The sequence below is a fragment of the Crocuta crocuta genome, unplaced genomic scaffold (genome assembly GCF_008692635.1).
Source record: "Crocuta crocuta isolate KB4526 unplaced genomic scaffold, BGI_CrCroc_1.0 scaffold143, whole genome shotgun sequence".
NCBI lineage: Eukaryota > Metazoa > Chordata > Mammalia > Carnivora > Hyaenidae > Crocuta > Crocuta crocuta.
In genome coordinates this window covers 2,169,222-2,188,536 of record NW_027529175.1, presented here as the reverse complement: position 1 = coordinate 2,188,536, position 19,315 = coordinate 2,169,222, and the positions used below count along the sequence as shown (strand labels likewise).

The 19,315-nt window shown below is 52.9% G+C and overlaps 1 protein-coding gene across 1 annotated transcript in view; it reads left to right on the top strand.

The window, feature by feature from the left end:
- The first annotated feature begins 13,042 nt into the window (after positions 1 to 13,042).
- Positions 13,043 to 19,315, top strand: part of POLR3H (RNA polymerase III subunit H) — an 11,694-nt gene continuing 5,421 nt past the window's right edge. Inside the window, exons 1-2 of the mRNA XM_077757950.1 lie at positions 13,043 to 13,486; positions 15,820 to 15,916. Coding sequence (XP_077614076.1) covers positions 13,376 to 13,486; positions 15,820 to 15,916 — 208 coding nt within the window. The 5' untranslated portion in view covers positions 13,043 to 13,375. The remainder of the gene's footprint in view (positions 13,487 to 15,819; positions 15,917 to 19,315) is intronic.

Genomic DNA, 19,315 nt, shown 5'->3' with positions numbered 1-19,315 from the left:
CCCAGCCCCAAATCCCCGGGGAAAGACCCGTACGCTCCCTGCTGCATTCTCGTTTGGGCAGGAGCACCACTATGTCCCCAGTCACTGCTCTTCCCCAGACAGGAGGCTGCGGCTTGGCAGGTGTCTGCCGATTCCCTGCCTCTTGAGCCACACAAGTCCCAGACACACACGCACAGACACACACACAGACACACTCCCTCTCATAGGGAGCCACACAGCCTCAGCTTCCCTTGGCGGCCAGGAGGAGGGAGGGGAGGAGGGAGGACAGAGTGGGCTCAGCTTCATATCCTCCTACATCCCCCGAGTAAACTGAACTGGGCTGGGCCAGCCCCAGGGGAAGTACCCACCTTCCCGCCCCGCCACTTGGAGCCTCCCTGCTTTGCCCCTGCCAAGGCCAGTTTCTGGGGCTGGTGTGCCCCCCTCCCCCCTGCAGCCCCTTACCTCTCCCTGCCAGACGCGGTCCAGGCACGGCCTCCTGCAGCGCCGTGGGCACTCTGCCTCTCGCGGGGCGCTCGGCGCTGACCAGCAGGGGATGGGTCTGAAAGATGTGTTGTGTGTACGCCTCTGTGTGCGTGCGTGTGTGTGTGTGTGTGTGTGAGAGAGAGAGAGAGAGAGAGAGAGAGAGCGCGCGCGAGCATTCGGCACCTCGAGCCCCTCACTCACTCACTCACACACGCCCTCCTCCTGACGTCAGGAAGAGCGAGAGGGAGGGGCTGGGCTGGGAATTTGTACTCCCTGCTTAAAGGGACATGGGGCCCTGTTGCCTCTGGGCCAGACACCGCCTCCTGAGTCAGGCACAGGCTGGGTGACAGAGTTAGCTGCGTCTCTCAGGGCCCTAAAGCTTCTTTTTTTGGAAAGTGGCTTTTATTGCCAGGCCAGGGTATAATTTGCCCTGCCAGGTGGGAGTAGCTGCTGAGGAATGCAGCGGGGAGTAGCTGGGGCAGCCTGCATTCCTGGCAATTAGAGAGCTAGTGCGTGTGTGTGCGTGTGTGTGTGTACGTGTGTGTGTGAGAGAGAGAGGGTGTGTGCTAGTGCATGTGTGTGTGTGTGAGAGAGAGGGGGTGTGCTAGTGCATGTATGTGTGTGTGTGAGAGAGAGAGAAAGGGTGTGTGCTAGTGCATGTGTGTGTGTGTGAGAGAGAGAGAGGGAGGGTGTATGCTAGTGCATGTGTGTGTGTGTGAGAGAGAGGGGGTGTGCTAGTGCATGTATGTGTGTGTGTGTGAGAGAGAGAGGGTGTGTGCTAGTGCATGTATATGTGTGTGGGAGAGAGAGAGGGTGTGTGCTAGTGCATGTATATGTGTGTGTGTGTGTGTGTGTGTGTGAGAGAGAGAGAGGGTGTGTGCTAGTGCATGTATATGTGTGTGGGAGAGAGAGGGTGTGTGCTAGCGCATGTATATGTGTGTGTGTGTGTGTGTGTGTGTGTGAGAGAGAGAGAGAGAGAGAGAGGGTGTGTGCACACGCTGGGGGCTGCGGGGTGGGGGTGAGGCCAGGAGAACTGAGGTCTCAGCAGAGAGGAGCTCTCTCTGAGGGTGCTCTAGACAAGCTGGGTTTCCAGGGATTCTCAGACCTTCCTCTGCCCTCTGGTTCCTCACAGTCCCCTGTCCTCCATTAACACTGACACTGTGCTCAGGTCTGTCCCTCATTTGGCCGAGATCCTTGTGAGTACGTGAACGTTGGCAAGTCACACGAACTCATCTCCTTCTCTGGCCCCCAGCAGAAGACATTTCTATCGAATTGAATTGAGTCGAATTGAATCGAATTGCAATACATTGCGTTGCATTGAAGAAGTCTCTAAGGGAACAGCATGCTTGCTACACGCACATACACATACAAACACACAGACACACACGTGTGTGTGCACACCCAGGCTGGAGAGCTCCCCCTCCCCTACTCAGAGCCCAGGATGTGGCCCTGGGTGTGAATCTCTGCTCCAGAACCTCAGGCGTGTGTGATTCGGAAAAACTCTTACTGACTCTAATCCTCTGCAGTCTTTCCGCCGAGAAGAGAGGCTCTTTCTGATAGGGCGGTGGGTCCAATGCAGTAGTAGATAAGCCCCAGACCCCACTGAAGAGGCTTCCACAAAGGGGTTTCTCTTCCTTCCCATCCTCTTTCTCAGTCTTGGCTTAGAAGGAAGGAAGACTTTCCTGTATATGTTCTTAGTCCTCCTGAGGTGGCCTGGCATTTTCAAAAGAAGTCTTATTAGGGTGCCTCGGTGGCCAACTTTGGCTCAGGTCATGATCTCATGGTCCGTGCGTTCAAGCCCTGCGTCAGGCTCTGTGCTGACAGCTGAGAGCGTGAAGCCTGCTTAGGGTTCTGTGTCTTCTCTCTCTGCCCCTTCCCAACTCATGCACTCTCTCTCTCTCTCTCTCAAAAATAAATAAACATTAAAAAAAATTTTTCCAAAAGAAGCCTTATTAAAATTAAAAGGAGGAGGGTGTTTGAAGGAAACAATCCATAAAAATACAAATAAATACAAATAATAACAATAGCTAGTAAGACCCACTGAGAGCTTCCCACGTGTCAGGTAACATGCTTTGCCGCCATTCAAGGCTCACAAAACTCCAGCCATTTATTATCATCATCCTTGTTTTGCTAGTGAGGCTGTGAGGCTTACACAGGAGGAGGCAATTGCCTGTGTTCATTACCTGGTTAGAAGGATATTTGAATCCAGGGCTGTCCAAGGCTGCCACACATCCCCACCCTTCCAGAACCTCCCAGAACAATCAGGCTCAGACAGTCTAGGTTTCTGATTCACCTGAGAGACGGCGGTACATGTCGCGTATTTTTACCTGAGGCCTGGGGTTCTGTTCCTATTCCACTGCTAGACTGGGGACTCTCACCCCGCTTAAACCTTTCTCTTCTTTCCTTGGTTTCCTCTCTTCCAAAGATAATAATAATTTTCAAAGTGCCCGCATGGGCATCAGCTCACCTGCTGCTTATAACTCTGAGGTTTACCTGGATGAGGAAACAGGCCAGGAGAGAGGGAGGACTTCACTGAGTCACCCGGCTCGGCTCAGAAGCGACAGAGCGACAGAACAGGGGCCTGAGCCCCAGGCTCTGGGCCCATGGTTCTCAGGCCCCAAGAGAAGGGCTGGGGCCAGGGTGGATGCCTGCGATCTCTCCTGCCCACCACCCAGCGTCCCTTCTGGAGGGAACAGCCTCCCTGCTTTTGGGTGGAGAATCCCCTCTCCTCTCTCCGGAGCCACAGGACCCCTGGCCATGGCTGGCCCATCAGAACCGGAGTCAGGACTTGAGCTGGAAATTCATTGACAAGGTCAGCTCTTCTCCCCAGGGCTCCTGAGTTGGCAGAACTTTGGCCTTGGGCTGTTGGTGGCCGAGTGACAGACGGACAGAGGGGAGTGGCCAAGGAGGGCTTCTCTGAGGCCATGACATTTTGAGCCAAGCTCCAAGTGACAAGTAGGAGTCAGGCTTGCCTGAATCTAGAGAGAAGGCACTGTGGGAAGAGTGGTGGTTGGCTTGGCGGGGTGGTCCCCAGGTGGGTGTGAGCTTTGGCATGCCCCAGGAACAGGAAGGAGGCTGGTGCGGCCAGAGGGGGTGAGGGAAGCCAGAGATGCCATCTGAGACCAGAGGCCGGGAGGGAGGGCCTGGATGGCCACTTGTGAGAGGCCAAGGCCTGGTCCGCTGTGAACACGGCCAAGGCCAGGGCCACGGGCCTTCCTAGCCTTTCTCGGAGGCCCCTCCCCGCCGGCTGGCGAACAGGATCAGGGCCTGCCAGCGGGCTGTGAATGAAGGAGGCTGGGCCGAGGTTTGAAGTAGTGTTATGATTATTCTCGACAACGCGGAGAGGGCACAGCTGTTCATTCAGGAAATAAGCAGCCCGTCGCACCGCCCACCCACCCACCAGCAGCTGAGTAACAAAGAGATTGTCTGCTGGAAGCCAGGGGCTCTGCCGGGGAGGTTATTTTTGTGAAAAGCTGAGAATTCAAAAGCTCATCTCCTCGAAAGCCTTCCTCACCTCTGAGAAGCTAAACAAGTGGGTAGAAGCTACCAGAAGTAGCCCCTGGTCCTGCTGACTCCATTCAGATCATAATCCCCACCCTGTTCCCTGCAGTCAGCCCGTCAGTGGGGGCCAGGCCCGGGCCACCCTGGCCTCGAATCCACATAATGCTCTAAGATACATGCTTTAAGTTACACCTAAGATGTTGGTGCCACTAGATGAATGTGGAAATTCAGGCACAGAGAGGGTAAGACACTTGCCTAGCATCACACAGCTGGTAATGGAGCTGGGATTAAAACTCAGGAGTTCTGGCTTCATTATATATATTTTTTAAATTATTTATTTATTTATTTTGAAAGAGAGGCAGAGACAGAAAGAACGGGAGAGAGAATCCCAAGCAGGCTCTATCTACATTGTCGGCGCAGAGCCTGATGTGGGGCTCGAACCCATGAAACCGTGAGAACATGACCTGAGCCGAAATCAAGAGTTGGAGGCTTAACCCATTGAGCCACCCAGGTGCCCCATTATACTCTTATTCTTTCTGCGACACCACGTTGCTTTGAAATGTCTTTTCGGTTCCCTAGATGCCCATCACCTTGGCCATGGGACTCCTCTCCAGCCTGTTCCAGTGATTTTACCCTGGGACTCAGAGTGGTTCTTCTGTCCTCTCTTCCTGTTCCCCAGCCATCTTCTCCAATCTGACTACTGCTCTTCTGCCAGAAACCTTTCTCTGCAACTTTGACTACATCATTTTTCATTCATTCAAACATTTGACGAATATTCCTTGATTACTTACTCTCTACCAGATGGTCTAGGCTGGAATATAGCAGTGAATGAGACAGATTCACCTTGAGTGTGTAAAGCTCATGTCTTATCTGGGGAAAGACCTAGTACCAAGTACGCAAACAAAAATGTATAGTCACAGGGGCGCCTGGGTGGCTCAGTCAGTTAAGTGTCCGACTCCGGCTCAGGTCATGATCTCACAGTCTGTGGGTTCGAGCCCTGCTTTGGGCTCTGTGCTGACAGCTAGCTCAGAGCCTGGAGCTGCTTCAGATCCTGTGTCTCCTTCTCTCTCTGCCCCTCCCCTACTCACTCTCTGTCTCACAAAATAAGAAAAGACAAAATTTTTTTTTTTAATGTATAGTCACAGATTATGAAGACAACAAATGAGCAGGGTGGGGAGAAGGAGACTGGCAAGGCTGAGTCCACCTGCTGAGAGAGGGTGGAGAAAGACCACTTTGAGAAGGGGCCCCTGTGAGCTGATCTCAAAGGGTGTGAAGGAGTCAGCCTTGTAAAACGCAGAGGAAGAGTGTTTCCCAAAGAGGGAACAGCATGGGTGAACCCCCAGAGGCAGGAAAGAACTCTACATGTTCAAGGGCCTTAAGGTCACTGATGTGGCTGGATCAGGAAGTCAGAGGAGGGCAGGGGCCACATCGTGTAGGGTTTGGGGGGCCTGGCAAGAGGCCTGCTCCTCCTCTGAAGTGAGATGGGAAGCCACGACATGCTCCTGCCTCCAAACCGTGTCCTTGGCCGCCTTATAGCCTCGTCCATGGTAATGATCGATGCAGGCAGGAGACTGAGGAAAATGGGGGCGTCCTCTGGCCCTGGCCGCGGTGCTGGAGATTATTCTCTGGGCTGTGGGTGAGGGTCTCCTTGTGCTGTAGCTGCTTAAATCCCCCAAAGTCACTGGGAAGAGCTGTCTGTGATGGGGGGTAGGGGTCCCTGCCAAGAGCCAGCCTGCTCTGCACCCTGCTCTGAGGCCCTGGGGTTGGAGCAGCCAGACTGACCCCCAGTTAGCCCAGGGCTAAGATGAGCTGTGAGCCAGGCCTCCCTCACCCGTACGCACGCACGCACACACACACACACACACACACACTCCTGAACACCCTGAGCCACGGGCCTCCAGCCTTCTTAACCTTTAGGCTCAACTCATGCACACTTTTTTTTTAATTATTCTTTTAATGTTTATTTTTGAGGGAGAGAGACAGAGTGCAAATCGGTGAGGGACAGAGAGAGGAAGACAGAATCCGAAGCAGGCTCCAGGCTCTGAGATGGAGAGCCTGACATAGGGCTCAAACTCACAAACCATGAGATCATGACCTGAGCCGAAGTTGGACACTAACCAACTGAGCCACCCAGGCGCCCCACCACGCACACCTTCTGAGCGAGGCAGGCCCTGACTGCCCCCGGAGACCAATGGTGCCAGGCACTCACTTTTCACACTATTCATGTGACACCTTTCTCCATAGCAATGCCTGGAATGCTCTTCCACGTCTGTTTCCCACTGGGGCTCCCTCTCTGAAGCACAAGCTCTAGGGCCTCACGCACAGTGGCCCCAACGAATGCCTGTTGACTTTCTGCACTTTGCTTTTGGCCCAGAACAGAGAGCAAGGTCCTGGGAGGCTTTGTTTTTAGGTCCCTTCTAGAATCACTCTTCCCAGTGGTGCTTCAGCTGTGCTTTTGGCCTCCATGGAAGGACATTTTAAAAGTGCCCAAATGGGGGCGCCCGTGTGGTTGATTAAGTGTCTGACTATTGGTTTTGGCTCAGGTCATGATCTCACTGGTTCCCTTGTGGGATTGAGCTCTGTGTTGACAGTGCGGAAACTGCTTGGGATTCTCTCCCTCTCTCTCTGCCCCTTCCCTGCGTGCGCATGTGCTCTCTCTCTCTCCCTCAACAATAAACATTAAGAAAAATAAAATAAAAGTGCCCAAATGGTGGGGTGCCTGGCTGGCTTAGTTGGTAGAGCATCTGACTCTTGATCTTGGGGTCGTGAGTTTGAGCCCTTCATTGGGTATAGAGATTACATAAAAAACAAACAAAAAAAACTAAAAGAAAAAAAGTTCCCAAATGAGAATTGTTCCTGGTCCTGTTCAGAAAGACTGTCAAGAGTCTTGTCCTGCTCCTCGGAGCTTGCAGTCCTAAGGACCTGGAGAGAGGCCTCTGGGGCTCAGAATCAAGACAGTCTGGACCTCGCTGACACCTGGTCAGTTTCCATATTGTAACTGAAAATGTTTTTCTCTCGGCTGTGGCTGCTAGAAAGCTTGGAGTCAAATCCCTCTACCATCAGCAGCCTTCCAGACCACAGTGGTCCCAGGGCTGATCTTTTCTTTCCTTCCTTCTTTCATTCAATCATCTGACAAATATTTGTCCTGAACTTATTGTGTGCCTTTCTAGGGAGTGGGGAATCAACAGTGAACAAAACAGACAAAACCCCTGTCTTCGGGGCTTCACAGGCAAGAAGAGGGAGAGGGGTCAGAAAACAACCTAACGAACCAGGTCCTGTGCTGTGGAAAACTAGTAAGTGGGGATGTGGGGTGAGGGTGGGGGCGGCAGGGGGGGGAGTTGGGAGATTTGCAATTTAAAATGAGGGGCTTGGTTGGGGGCGGGGAAACCAGGAAAAGGCTCACGGAGGCTTTAAAGCAAGGGTGTCATTAAAGCAAGGGTCTGGAGGAGATGAGGAATGAAGACAGGAGGGCGGGAGGGGAGAATGTTCTAGGGGGAGGGAAGGGCACCAGGAAGGGGCCCTGCGTGGGGAGTGTGCCTGAGGTTTCAGAAACAGCCACAGGGCACAGCAATGGGGCAGGCGGTCACAGGGGTGGGGGGCAGAGGACCCCAAGGGCTGTATAGGACCTCCTGAGCCCTGGCTCTGGCGCTGGATGAGAGAGAGCATTGCTGGGCGCTGGAAATTCTTGAGAATTTCTGCCAGGCCATGTTACCAGCGTGTCTCTGGCTTCTGTGTTGAGCGGGGACTGTGGGGGATGAGGCCAGGACAAGAAACCAGAGTGGAGGCTGCAGCAAAGGCCCAGGTAAGGGGTGAGGAGTGAGGGTGGCTGGGACCCAAGAGTTGCAGGGGAGGTGAGGGGTGGGGGGGGCCGCCAACATGTAGAAGTGGGGGAGGGCCCAGGTGAGCGTGGGTCCCTGAAAGCCACGTGGAAGAGTGTGAAGGACAAAGCAGGGTCCGCTGGGGACAAATGCCGTCTCTGAGGGCCGACAATCAGTGCTGCATTTGCAGCGTGGAGGCCATCGGTGTCCCCTAGAACACAGCGTGGGCTGTGTGGTGGGGCCCCAAACCCGACTGGAACAGGTTGAAGGGAAGACAGGAAGAGGGGATTTGGAGACCACGGCAGCTTTGAGCAGTTTTGCCAGTAAAAGAAGCAGAAAATGGGGCACTGGCTGAAGGGCCGAGAGAGGATTTTGTTTTAAGATGTAAAAAATCTTGGGGCGCCTGGGTGGCTTAGTCAGTTAAGCATCCGGCTTCAGCTCAGGTTATGATCTCACGGTTTGCGGGTTTCAGCCCCGGGTTGGGATCTGTGCTGACAGCTCAGAGCCTGCAGCCTGTTTCCGATTCTGTGTCTCCCCCTCTCTCTGTCCCTCCCCTGCTCACACTCTGTGTCTCTCTCTCAAAAAAAACATGGGCGCCTGGGTGGCTCAGTCGGTTAAGCGTCTGACTTCGGCTCAGGTCATGATCTCACAGTTCATGGGTTCAAGCCCCACGTCGGGCTCTGTGCTGACAGCTCAGAGCCTGGAGCCTGCTTCGGATTCTGTGTCTCCCTCTCTCTGACCCTCCCCTGTGCACACTGTCTCTCTCTCTCTTTCAGAAATAAATCAAAAACATTAAAAAAATAAATATTAAAAATTTTAAAAAATCTTAACTGCCTTTTTAACTCAAACTTTACTCATTTTTAAATATTTTCTGAAGTTTATTTATCTTGAGAGAGAGTGGGGGAGGAGGCAGAGAGAGACGGGGACAGAGAGAATCCCAAGCAGGCTCTGAGCTGTCATCGCAGAGCCTAACTCAGGGCTCAAACTCACGAACCGTGAGATCATGACCTGAGCTAAAACCAAGAGTCAGACACTTAACCAACTGAGCCACTCAGGCACCCCTTAAATTTTCCTCATTTTTGAATGGATGATATATTCCCATGATCCAAATCATCAAAGATTCCACGGGGCATTTGGTACAAAATGTTCTCCCTTCCCTTCTCCCACACCCTCAGCCATTCGGTTCCTTACTCTGCAGCCGATCCAGGCAATCAGTCGCTTGTCAACTCTCTCAGAGCATGTGTGCACGCACATAAGGTATTAGTTTTCTCCCCTTTTTACACAAATGGTAACATCCCATACACACCGTGCTATGCCTTGCATTTTTATGCTTAATATATCCTGAATATCATTCTATATCAGTAAACAAACAGCATTCTCATCCTTTTTTTCTTTAAGATTTTATTTAAAAACAATTTTTTTATTATTTTAAAATATTTTTTATAGTTTTTAAATTTATTTTTGAAACAGAGAGAGACAGAGCATGAGTGGGAGAAGGGCAGAGAGAGAGACGGAGACACAGAATCTGAAACCGGCTCCAGGCTCTGAGCTGCCTGTACAGAACTCGATGCGGGGCTCTAACCCACAAACTGCGAGACTATGACCATGAAGCCGGGCACTTAACCGACTGAGCCACCCAGGCGCCCCTAAAATTTTTTTTAATGTTTATTTTTGAGAGAGAGAGACAGAGAGAGAGAATAGTGTGAGCGGGAGAGGGGCAGAAAGAGAGACACACACATAGAATCCAAAGCAGGCTCCGGGCTCTGAGCTGTCAGCACAGAGCCTGATGCAGGGCTCGAACTCACAGTGAGATCATGACCTGAGCTGAAGTTGGATGCTTAACTGACTGAGCCACCCAGGCGCCCCTGTGAGATTTTATTTTTAAGTAATCTCTACACCCAACGTGGGGCTCAAACTTACAACCCTGAGACTAAGAGTCGCACGCTCCATTGACTGAGCCAGCCTGGCACTACCTTCATCCTTCTTTTAATGGCTTCATATTATTCCGTTCTGTGATACACCGTATATATTTTTTATCCAGTCCTCCACCGACAGATAACCACTTGAGATCGGTTCTATTATTATCTCCACTTTACAGAGAGGCAGCCGAGGCCCTGAGAGGTTCATGGGCTCCACGGTGGGTGCTCAGCTAGTGTGCTGTGGCGTGGGAACTCCATGCCCTTAACCGCTCACTTGACTCTCCTCCTTTTCCTGGATTAGCTTCCAGCCCTATTCCTCCATCACTCTGACACCCTTAGCAATTATTTTGCTATCCTTTTGTTCACCCAAATGACACATATTTACAAGCCCTGATCATGTGCCAGACACAGGGCTGGGCCCAGAGGATGTGGAGGGACATGACAGAGAAGTCCTCTGCCGTCAAGGAGCTTACAAACTCAGTCTTTGTGCGTTTTGTAAGCCACCTCAGATCTTCCACGGAACAACGCAGAGAATTAACGAAGGAGCCTGGTCCCTGTTTTTCCTAATGAGGAAACCAAACGTGCCAGCAAATCACTGTTGCAATCCTGTGAGCTGAATACCGTAACAGCCTGGGAACCCAAAACCCTGAACTCGGCCCGGCCCCGTGCTGGCCGCATCCCTCAGCCTGGCTCGCCTCCAGATTCCCATCTCAATGAAAGGCCCACCCCCAGCCAGTGCGAAAGCCCTCTGCTTTGGCTCCTCCCACTTCCGTCCCCAGATCACCCACTCCATCGCCTGAACACTTCTGGACTCTGCCCAACTTCCCTCTCCATGGCTACCAGCCTTCCTCAGTTCTCTTAGAGAAGCTACCCAGCAACTTCCTCCCTGGTTTTCCTGTTTCCCCGCACTGTCCATCCAGCAGATGTGTCACTGTGTCATTTCCCTGTTCTAACCATCTGAGTCTTCCCTTTGTTGTCCTTGTGCTAAAAATGTCCTGGTGGCACAGCCAGTAGTTAGGGTCATGGGCTCTGGAGCCTGAGTCCCAACTCTGCCGCTTAATAACCTTTGTGATCTTGAACGACCTACTTAACCTCTCTCTGCCTTCGAGGAGGCAAAATGAGATATACGATAAATGAGAATGATAAATGACAATGGGATAAATCAGATAATGAGAATAATAGCCCCTACTTTATATGGCTGTTGTAAGGATTAAACGTTAATGAATATTATAATGACAAGGCCCTTGTGATCTGGACCCTGCTCAGTTCTCCAATCTCACTGGTTTGTATCTCCCTATAAATCAGTTGAAATACTTTTGATTCCCTGAAAGCATCAAATTCTCTCTCTCTCTTTCTCTCTCTTCCCTGCAATCCCTCGTTGCTGAAGCTGGACCTGGGCCCCAGTTCTTCTTCCCCACTGGATCTCCAAAGCTGGGCACACAGTATGTTAAGTGAATGTATGAATGAAACAGGCATTGCATTTGGGTTCTGATGGATGAGTAGGAGTTTTCTAGGTAAAGAAATGTTTGAGGCAGGACTGTAAAAGAACTTGCTCCATCCCAGTGCTTGGAGAACAGAAGGGAAGTGAGACGGGAAAGAAAGGGTGGGTTCAGTCCAGACCTTTCTCTGTGGGCAGAAGATAGTCATGAAGGGAGGGCGTTTGTACAGTGTGGAGGTCACTTGCAGGAGAGACTGAGGCTAGGAGCTGGGGTGTGTGGCTAAGCTCCAGGGGAGCAATGGAAGGGCCTGACCCAGAGCAGTAGCAGTGGGAATGGAATGAAGAGGGAGGTTTGAGAGAGAGAGAAAAAGACTTAATATCATCTCCTGATTACTTTTCCTGAATACCTCCTAGAAATGATATTAGGGGATTGTGGGAATAAAGAGCTGAAGTAGCATTTCCCCACTGTCTTCAAGTAGCTCAAATCCTCGGAGAGGCAGACAGACCTAAAAATAAAAATATGAATGCAGAGAAGGCCAAATTAAGTATCACAGCAGCCGGCCTCATACAGATATCTCTACACGTGTAAAATCAGCAAATCGAAGCCCCATGCATTTCTGAGTGCCTGTCATCTACCCCCAAGGCTTTTTTTAAGTTCTCAATTTTTTATTTGGTTTAAACGCACCACAGTATATTTCCACAGTCCATCAACTTTGAGAGGCAGTGTGGAGGTTTAGATGGGCCCTTTTCAACCACCTAGCAGCCCATGATCTTGGCCAAGCTACTGAATTGTCTCAGCCCAAGTCCATGTTACCTATCACATGCGGATGAGTGAGGATGGCACCCTTGGCAGCTGAGAGAACAAAATGGGGCTGGAGGTGTGGGTGTGGCAAGATCCTGCAGGGTCTTGCGAGGTACGATGAAGATTTTGGACTTTTTTTTTAATGTTTTTTAATTTATTTCTGAGAGAGAGAGAGAGGCAGCATGAGCAGGACAGGGTCAGAGAGAGAAGGAGACACAGAATCTGAAGCAGGCTCCAGGCTCTGAGNATCTCTAGGGGCACCTGGGTGGCTCAGTCGGTTAAGCGTCCAACTTCAGCTCGGGTCATGATTTCACGATTCGTGAGTTCGAGCCCCGCACGGGGCTCTGTGCTGACAGCTCGGAGCATGGAGCTTACTTTCGATTCTGTGTCTCCTTCTCTCTCTGCCTCTCCCCTGCTCATACTCTCTTTCTCAAAAATAAATAAACATTAAAAATGAAGTTGTTTGTTTTTTTTTAAATAAAGTAACCTCTAATACTCCAGGTGGGGCTTGAACTCAGGATCTAGAGTTCAAGAGCCCAATGCTCCAACCACTGAGCCAGCCAGACACCTCAAGGTTTTGGACTTTATTAGTTCAGTGGGAAGCTACGGACGTGGTTTTTTGGCCCCAATCTATGACCACTTTTCAGTTGAGATGCAATCTGCCTATAATTACATGCAAAGATCTTAACTGTTGAGTTCAATGAGTTTTGACAATTGTGTACACCTGTGTAAACCACCCCCTTAGAAGATCTGGAACATTTCTATCACCCCAGAAAGGCCCCGCCTGCCCACTTTCCAGTTAATTCTCCTGCCTCCAGGGTATTCAAGGGCTTAAGCATAGGGTGCTGGCTCTTGAGAGGACCCCTCCGGCTGCAGCGGCGGCTCAGAGCTAGGCCTGAAACCCGCAAGGAGAGAGTACTACACAGACCAGGTGAGAGAAGTCTGGAGCGCGCCGAGGTCGCCTAGCAACCGGCGTGCGCGGTCAGAGGATTGACGGGCAGACGGGGAGGCCCCGCCCCACCTTACGTCACGTCGCGGGGCGGGCAAAAGCTTCTTATTGGTCTGTTCTCCGGAAGCGAGGGGATTCGGAGTCTCTCCCAAAGTCGGCGGCGCGTGGAAGCGCGGTGCGTGGCGGTGGCTCGTGGCTCGTGGTTCGTGGGGACTTGGTAGGGTCGTGCGGCGGCGCTCGCACCCTGCCACCGGAGCGAGGGTGCCTCCCGCTGAGCCTCAGCTTCCTCTCTGCAGAGGCTGAGCGCGCCCCACACGGGCTACTTGGGGCCCTGGCGCGTCGCCCCACTACCGGCCTGGGTTGACGGGGGTGGTGGCGGAGAGTCTCAGCATTTGGGACGGGACCGAGGGGGTTCAGGAAGGCCCACCGCCCCACACCCCGGTGCGTGCCTGGCGCTCCCATTCCCAGGGCCCCGCGCGGGCCGGGATGTTCGTCCTGGTGGAGATGGTGGACACCGTGCGGATCCCCCCGTGGCAGTTTGAGAGAAAGCTCAACGACTCCATTGCCGAAGAGCTGAACAAAAAGTTGGCCAACAAGGTATTGGACCCACGGGGTCGTGGACAGGCCTTGGCACCGGAGGGCCCAGCACTGCCCACCCGCCCGCTGCAGGCCTGGACTTGGTCATGCCAAACCTTGGCCTTGGGCGGGTAGCTTAACGTCTCAGAACTCGGTTTCTACGCCTGTGCATGGGATGGGGGTAATCCACCTGCGCATGGGATGTGAGAGGGAATCAAAAAGGGGAACTGGGTTTGAAAAGGGCCGTTGTAACTGGGAAGTGCTGGATTCTACACTGCCAAATTACTTTGCAATCTTGGGCAGATCACTTACCCCCCTCTGGGCCTCAGTTTCCATTTGTAAAATGGAAAGCACAGTGGCTGACCATGGTTGTTTTTGTGAGGATGGACAGTGGTTTAGAGTTCACTGTCAGGAGGTTTATCCATTCATTCCTGCAGAAAATGATTTGTGCGCCTTTTATGTGCCAGCCCCGCACGCCTTAGTGCCAGCGAGTGCGGGGCCTTCCCACTGCCTTTTCTGTAGTAAGCCTCCCTCAGTTACTCCATGTCATTGTCACTCTTTCCTTCTTAGCACTTACCAGCACTGTTTTCATATTTATTTACTTGGTTACCGCTTTTCTTCTCGTCTCCATGAGGGCAGGGACCTTTGTCTTTTCCCTCACGGGATCCCACATACTTAGCCAGAGCCTGGCACACAGTAGGTGTTCCATGATTGCCTGTTGATTGTATGAATGAGGCAGATGAGGTTCTGCTCTGTCGTGTGGTGGGAACAGCAGACCTGAATGAGAGGGTCCCACAGTTGAGTACGTGATGACAGGTTGAGGTAGACGCTGTGAAGGACAGGCATTCACGAGCCTGCGGAATGAAGGAGAACTCTGCGTACAATGAGAGGCAAAAGAGGCTTTGCTAGGGATGTGGCACTTGGGTTTGAGCTGAGATCTGATGGTGAGAAGAGGAACTGACTAGGGGATTTATTTTTGAGGATGGAAGAAGTCTGGGCAGGCAAAGGAATCAGCATGTGCAAAGGCCCTGTGGCAGGAGGGAGTATTTAACCCATCATAACATGGAGGAGCCTGGTGTGGCCTAGGCAGAGGGAGAGAGCAACCTGGAAAGGTGGCAGGAGCCAAGCCACACAGGGCCTGAGGGACATCATGGCGGTATTGGTCTTCATCCCTAGAACAGTAGCAGGTGATAGGCTGAGAAGGAGCCAGCAAGAGGAAGGTTGGCTGGCTTTAGACAGGAGGCCAGTCCCTGCCACCAGAGGCTGAGGTCACGGAAGGGAGGTGTACAGATCTAGTGAGCTGTTGGTGGAGAGAACTGATGAAGTCCTTAGTGGATGGCTTCTGGTTACTTTGTGAGGTAGAAGGTAAGTGGGTCTGTGGAGGGATGAAGTGTGAGCATCATGGAGAGAGAAGGGGTGAAAAGTCCAAGAAGGGAATGTAGTCCCTTTGGGGTACAAGTCCTTCAGTGACCTGGTGACATAGGTCTTCTGCGTTTGAGTCATTTGAGAGGAAGCTGCACAGAAGAGGTCCATGGTGCAGCCAAGGGCACAGATCTCGTGCTGCCAAAGCCGGCCGGACTCTGTGCGTCGTGGTGAGGTCTGGCCGGGACTCGCCCTCTGAGCTTGTTGGTTATCCTTGAACAGTCCTTCAAGGTCTCTAATTGGGAGGTGATGACGCTGGTGGCAGATAAGCTGACACCAGGTGGGCCAGTGGTTTGGAGCCCTATGGGGTGGGCATGGGGGCGTGGGAGGCTCTCTGCCCTGTCTCAGGGCCCTGGCCCTCTGTCACTCTGTAGCCTCAGTCCCTGTGGCCACCGGTGTATGTCTGATACTTTGTGAGCAGAATGGGGACTAGCCAGGACTCTGACGCGTACTCTGAGCTCTAGCATGGACCCAGAGACTTTGGGAAGCGTAGGCTTGCCCAGGGTCCCCTCCTGGCAATATTGTGATCCGTGGTTGACTGTTAACTACTTCCAGCATGTGAGCCAGGCACTGGCTCAGGGGCTTCCCATCCATGAGGTCTCTTTATTTAATGAGCCTGCAGCCTGGTAGGTTCATTTTTGGGAAACTGAGGCTCGGAGAAGTGACCTTGGAGGTCACAGAGTGGGTGATGGAACTGTCACTGTAACCTTGATCTGCCTTGTCACCAAAGGCCCTGATCTTTCCAGAGTTCCACGTGCTTCCGAGGCTCCTTACCCGTGGTTGCTTCAGACAGTGCCCCGACTCCTTTCTAGCTGTAGAAGGGGATAATCATACCTGCCCCGGGGGGTGAGGGTCTCAGGAGAGAATGCTGGGGGGCTGGGCCTCTGGGTCACTGCGTGTGTGTGTGTGTACACGTACGCGGATGCACACAGGTCGTGTACAACGTGGGGCTCTGCATCTGCTTGTTCGACATCACCAAGCTGGAGGATGCCTACGTGTTCCCAGGGGACGGCGCATCACACACCAAAGGTGGGTGCCCTTTCCTCCTTGGTGTTGGGTTTCTTGGGGTTTGGTTTTGGCTGTGGGAGTGAGTCCTGGTCTAGGGATTGGGGGACCCGAGGCCTAGTCCTGACTCTGCCAGGAATCGACTGGGTGACAGGGGGCAGAATCTTCCCCTGTCTGGGCCTTGGTTTCCTTACCTGTAAGGAACGGTGCACCAGCTGACTCTCTGGCTCTGAGACTGTGGCCGCGTGGCTGTGCCCCCTTTGGTCTCGTTTGTTACTGAGCGCTGCTCGGCCTGGCCGTCCGGCTGCTCGGCCTGGTTGGGGGTGGCCAGCCAGACGAAGGCCCTTGGAGTGGTCGTTGCTGGGTTAAAAGTGTGGCGAGCGGAGGTATCTGACTGGTTCTGTCGGTAGACTGTGCAACTTTTGATCTCAGGGTCGTTAGTTTGAGGCCCGTGTTGGGCTTAGAAATTACTTAAAAATTAACTCTCCAGGGGCACCTGGTGGCTCAGGTCAGTTAAGCATCCAACCTTGACTCAGGTGAGTTCGAGCCGCACGTCAGGTGAGCTAGAGGCCCGCTCAGGGCTCCACACTCTATCTCCCTCTCTCTCTCTGTCTGCCCCTTTCTCACTTGCGTGTGCCCACGGGCGCGCTCTCTCTCTCTCAGAAATAAATAGGGCCACCTGGGTGGTGAGTTCGAGCCTAGCATCCGGTCCTATGTTGATGGCTCAGAGCCTGAAGCCTGCTTCCAATTCTGTGTCTCCCTCTCTGCCCCTCCCCTGCTCATGCTTGCTCACTCTCTGTTTCTCTGTCTCTCAAAAATAAACATTAAAAAAAGCAAAATTTATTTATTTTACTTATTTTAAATAAAGAACATTTTTAAAAAGCTCCTTAAAAAATAAAATAAAAGTGTGGAGAGCAGAGGGGAGTGCACCTGTTTCCTGGGGAGGAGGCTGGTTGAGGGTGGGGGACTTTGAGGCGCACTGTGGACAAAATGATTAAGCGTGGCCTCTGGATTCAAATTCCGTCTCTGCCACTTAACTTGCTGTGTATCCTGTGCAGAATATGTAACCTCTCTGTGCCTCTGTTTCTTTGCCTATAGAATGCAGTTAACAGTAGATATTCTATTACAGGACTGATGTGATGAATCTACTGAGTATGTGCAAAGGACCTTGGCTCTTCTGGACTGGCTTGGTCAGGGCCGCCTGTAGGGTGTGGGGGCGGCCACGTGTGTCTGGCGGCTGGCACAGTAGCTCGTGGGGAGGGACGGCTCATCTCTGCCGCCCGCGGTCTCCTTTTTGCTTAGGGGACACTGGGCACCCCAGGGCAGCTGGAGCCCCCCCTCCCCCGCCCCTGTGCAGCATCTGCTTCTATCCCATTGGCCAGAGCAGGGCACGTTGCGGAGGCAGGCACCGGGGATGGGGAAAGAGCCGCCGCCCCTTGCGGGAGGAGCTGCAGTCACACGGCAAAGGGGCGCGGCACCCTGGGCGGGGAGGGGGGGTGCCAGACCTGGAGGTGTGCAGGGAGGGTCACCTTGGCTCCAGCTCTAGGGGAGGAGGAGGGAGTGGGGCGATCTTCACTCTCCTCCCTGCACCCCACTGAATCAGGAGCAGTGGGCAAGGGAGCCGCTGAGGTAGTTTGGGGTGAATCTGAGCGGTGGCTTCGGGCAGTGAGGCCTGGGGCAGCGAGGCCTCGGACCTGCCAGATCACAGCCTCTGGGGCAGAGCGCGGGGCCGGTGATGCTCCCACCAGGCCGTGTCTGAGGAGCCCATCCTGGTCGGCCTCGGCACAGAACGTGCCATGAGGCCGCCTTGTGGTGTCTGGAATCCAGAGACTTCATTAATTCATGGAGACGTTAGCGTGCCCAGTGGACGGCCCTGCGAAGCGGGCTGCGTTTGCAGGACCAGGAGCATTTAGCTGAAAATAGACGTGGATATGAAAACAAGACCGTAGGGCCTCCGTTTACAGAGAAGGATGCCCTCAAGCTGCGCCCAGGCGCTGCCTTTAGCTGGTTGTCCAGGTGGGAAGAGCCACCAGAACTTGAAGGAAAACTGGGAGAAAAAAAGTTAAAACAGAGGAAATTCTGTTCCTTGGTTGTCTCTGCCTCTTAGTGTAAGATTTCCATTTTGGGTTTTCATTATCCCCCGCCCCCAGTTCACCCTGGCCCCCCTGTTTCTTTGGGAATGAGGTGTGAGGCGTAGGGCACCCGCCTTGGCATGTCACATGGACCTGGATTTGAATTCTGGCTCTGACTTACCCCCCTCCCCCCCATGCAGACCTTGAGCAGGTAACTCTCCACCTCTCTTGGCCTGGGTTTCCTCATCTGTAAAAGGGGTTGACACTTGCAGATCTAAAGCTTCCTGTGGTCTGCCAGGCATCGTGCAGGGTGGCGGCATTATTTTGTCGAGGGGATTGGTTGCCATGCTTCAAGGCTGGTCCTCGACCCCGACCCCGTTTCTGCTGCCTCCCACCCCGTGGCCACGGCTGTGGCCCAGTGTGCTGAAGGAGGCCTCAGCCTTTGCTTTGAGGACTCTTTTTTTTTTTTTAATTTATTCTGAGCGGGGGAGGGGGGGAGAGAGAGAGAGGGAGAGAAGAATCCCAAGCAGGCTCCTCACTGCCAGTGCAGAGCCCGACTTGGGAATGAAACCCACAAACCGTGAGATTGTGACCTGAGCTGAAGTCAGACGCAAAACCCACTGAGCCACCCAGGCGCCCCGGAAGACTCCTCATTTTCTCACTGCCTTCTGCTGCTTCCGCCGACCCCCCACCCCCACCCCTGCAGGCCAGATTGCTCTCCCTCTCCACAGTGAGTGCTCACAAGATGTCAGCCTTTGTGATTTGTGAAGCTGGCCCCAATTGTCCAGCCTCCTCTCTTGTCACTTGGGGTGTGTTTACCTGGCACCAGTCCGTGTTCTCCGTGTCCCCGCAAGCCCACTGGACCCGGCGGCCTCCCTGGGGAAGCCTCTTTTGTCGTGCCCCCACCGGGGGGGTTCCGGAGCAGCCTGACTTCATGCTACTATCTGCTTTGTTCTGTTTTCTTTCTTTCTTTTTTTTTTTTTTTTAAGTTGTGATAAAGTACATATAACATAAAATTTACTGTTTGAACTATTTTTAGTGCACAGTTCAGTGGCATCAAGTACATTCACATCATTGTGCGACCGTCACCAAACTTCATCTTCCCAGACTGAAACTCTGTCCCTGTCAAGCATTGACTTCCCCTTCCCCGCTCCTCCAGGCCCTGGAAACCTCCGCTGTACTCTCTGTCTCTGTGGGTTTGACTGTTCTGGGTACCGTGTCAGTGGAGACATACAGTGTCTGCGCTTTGCAGGAACTCCCGTGCATCCCAAGGCAGACCCGCTTCTGCTGGGACAGATTTTGCCCAAATCCGCACCTGAGAACAGATCTTCCTCTTAATGATCCTGAAGAC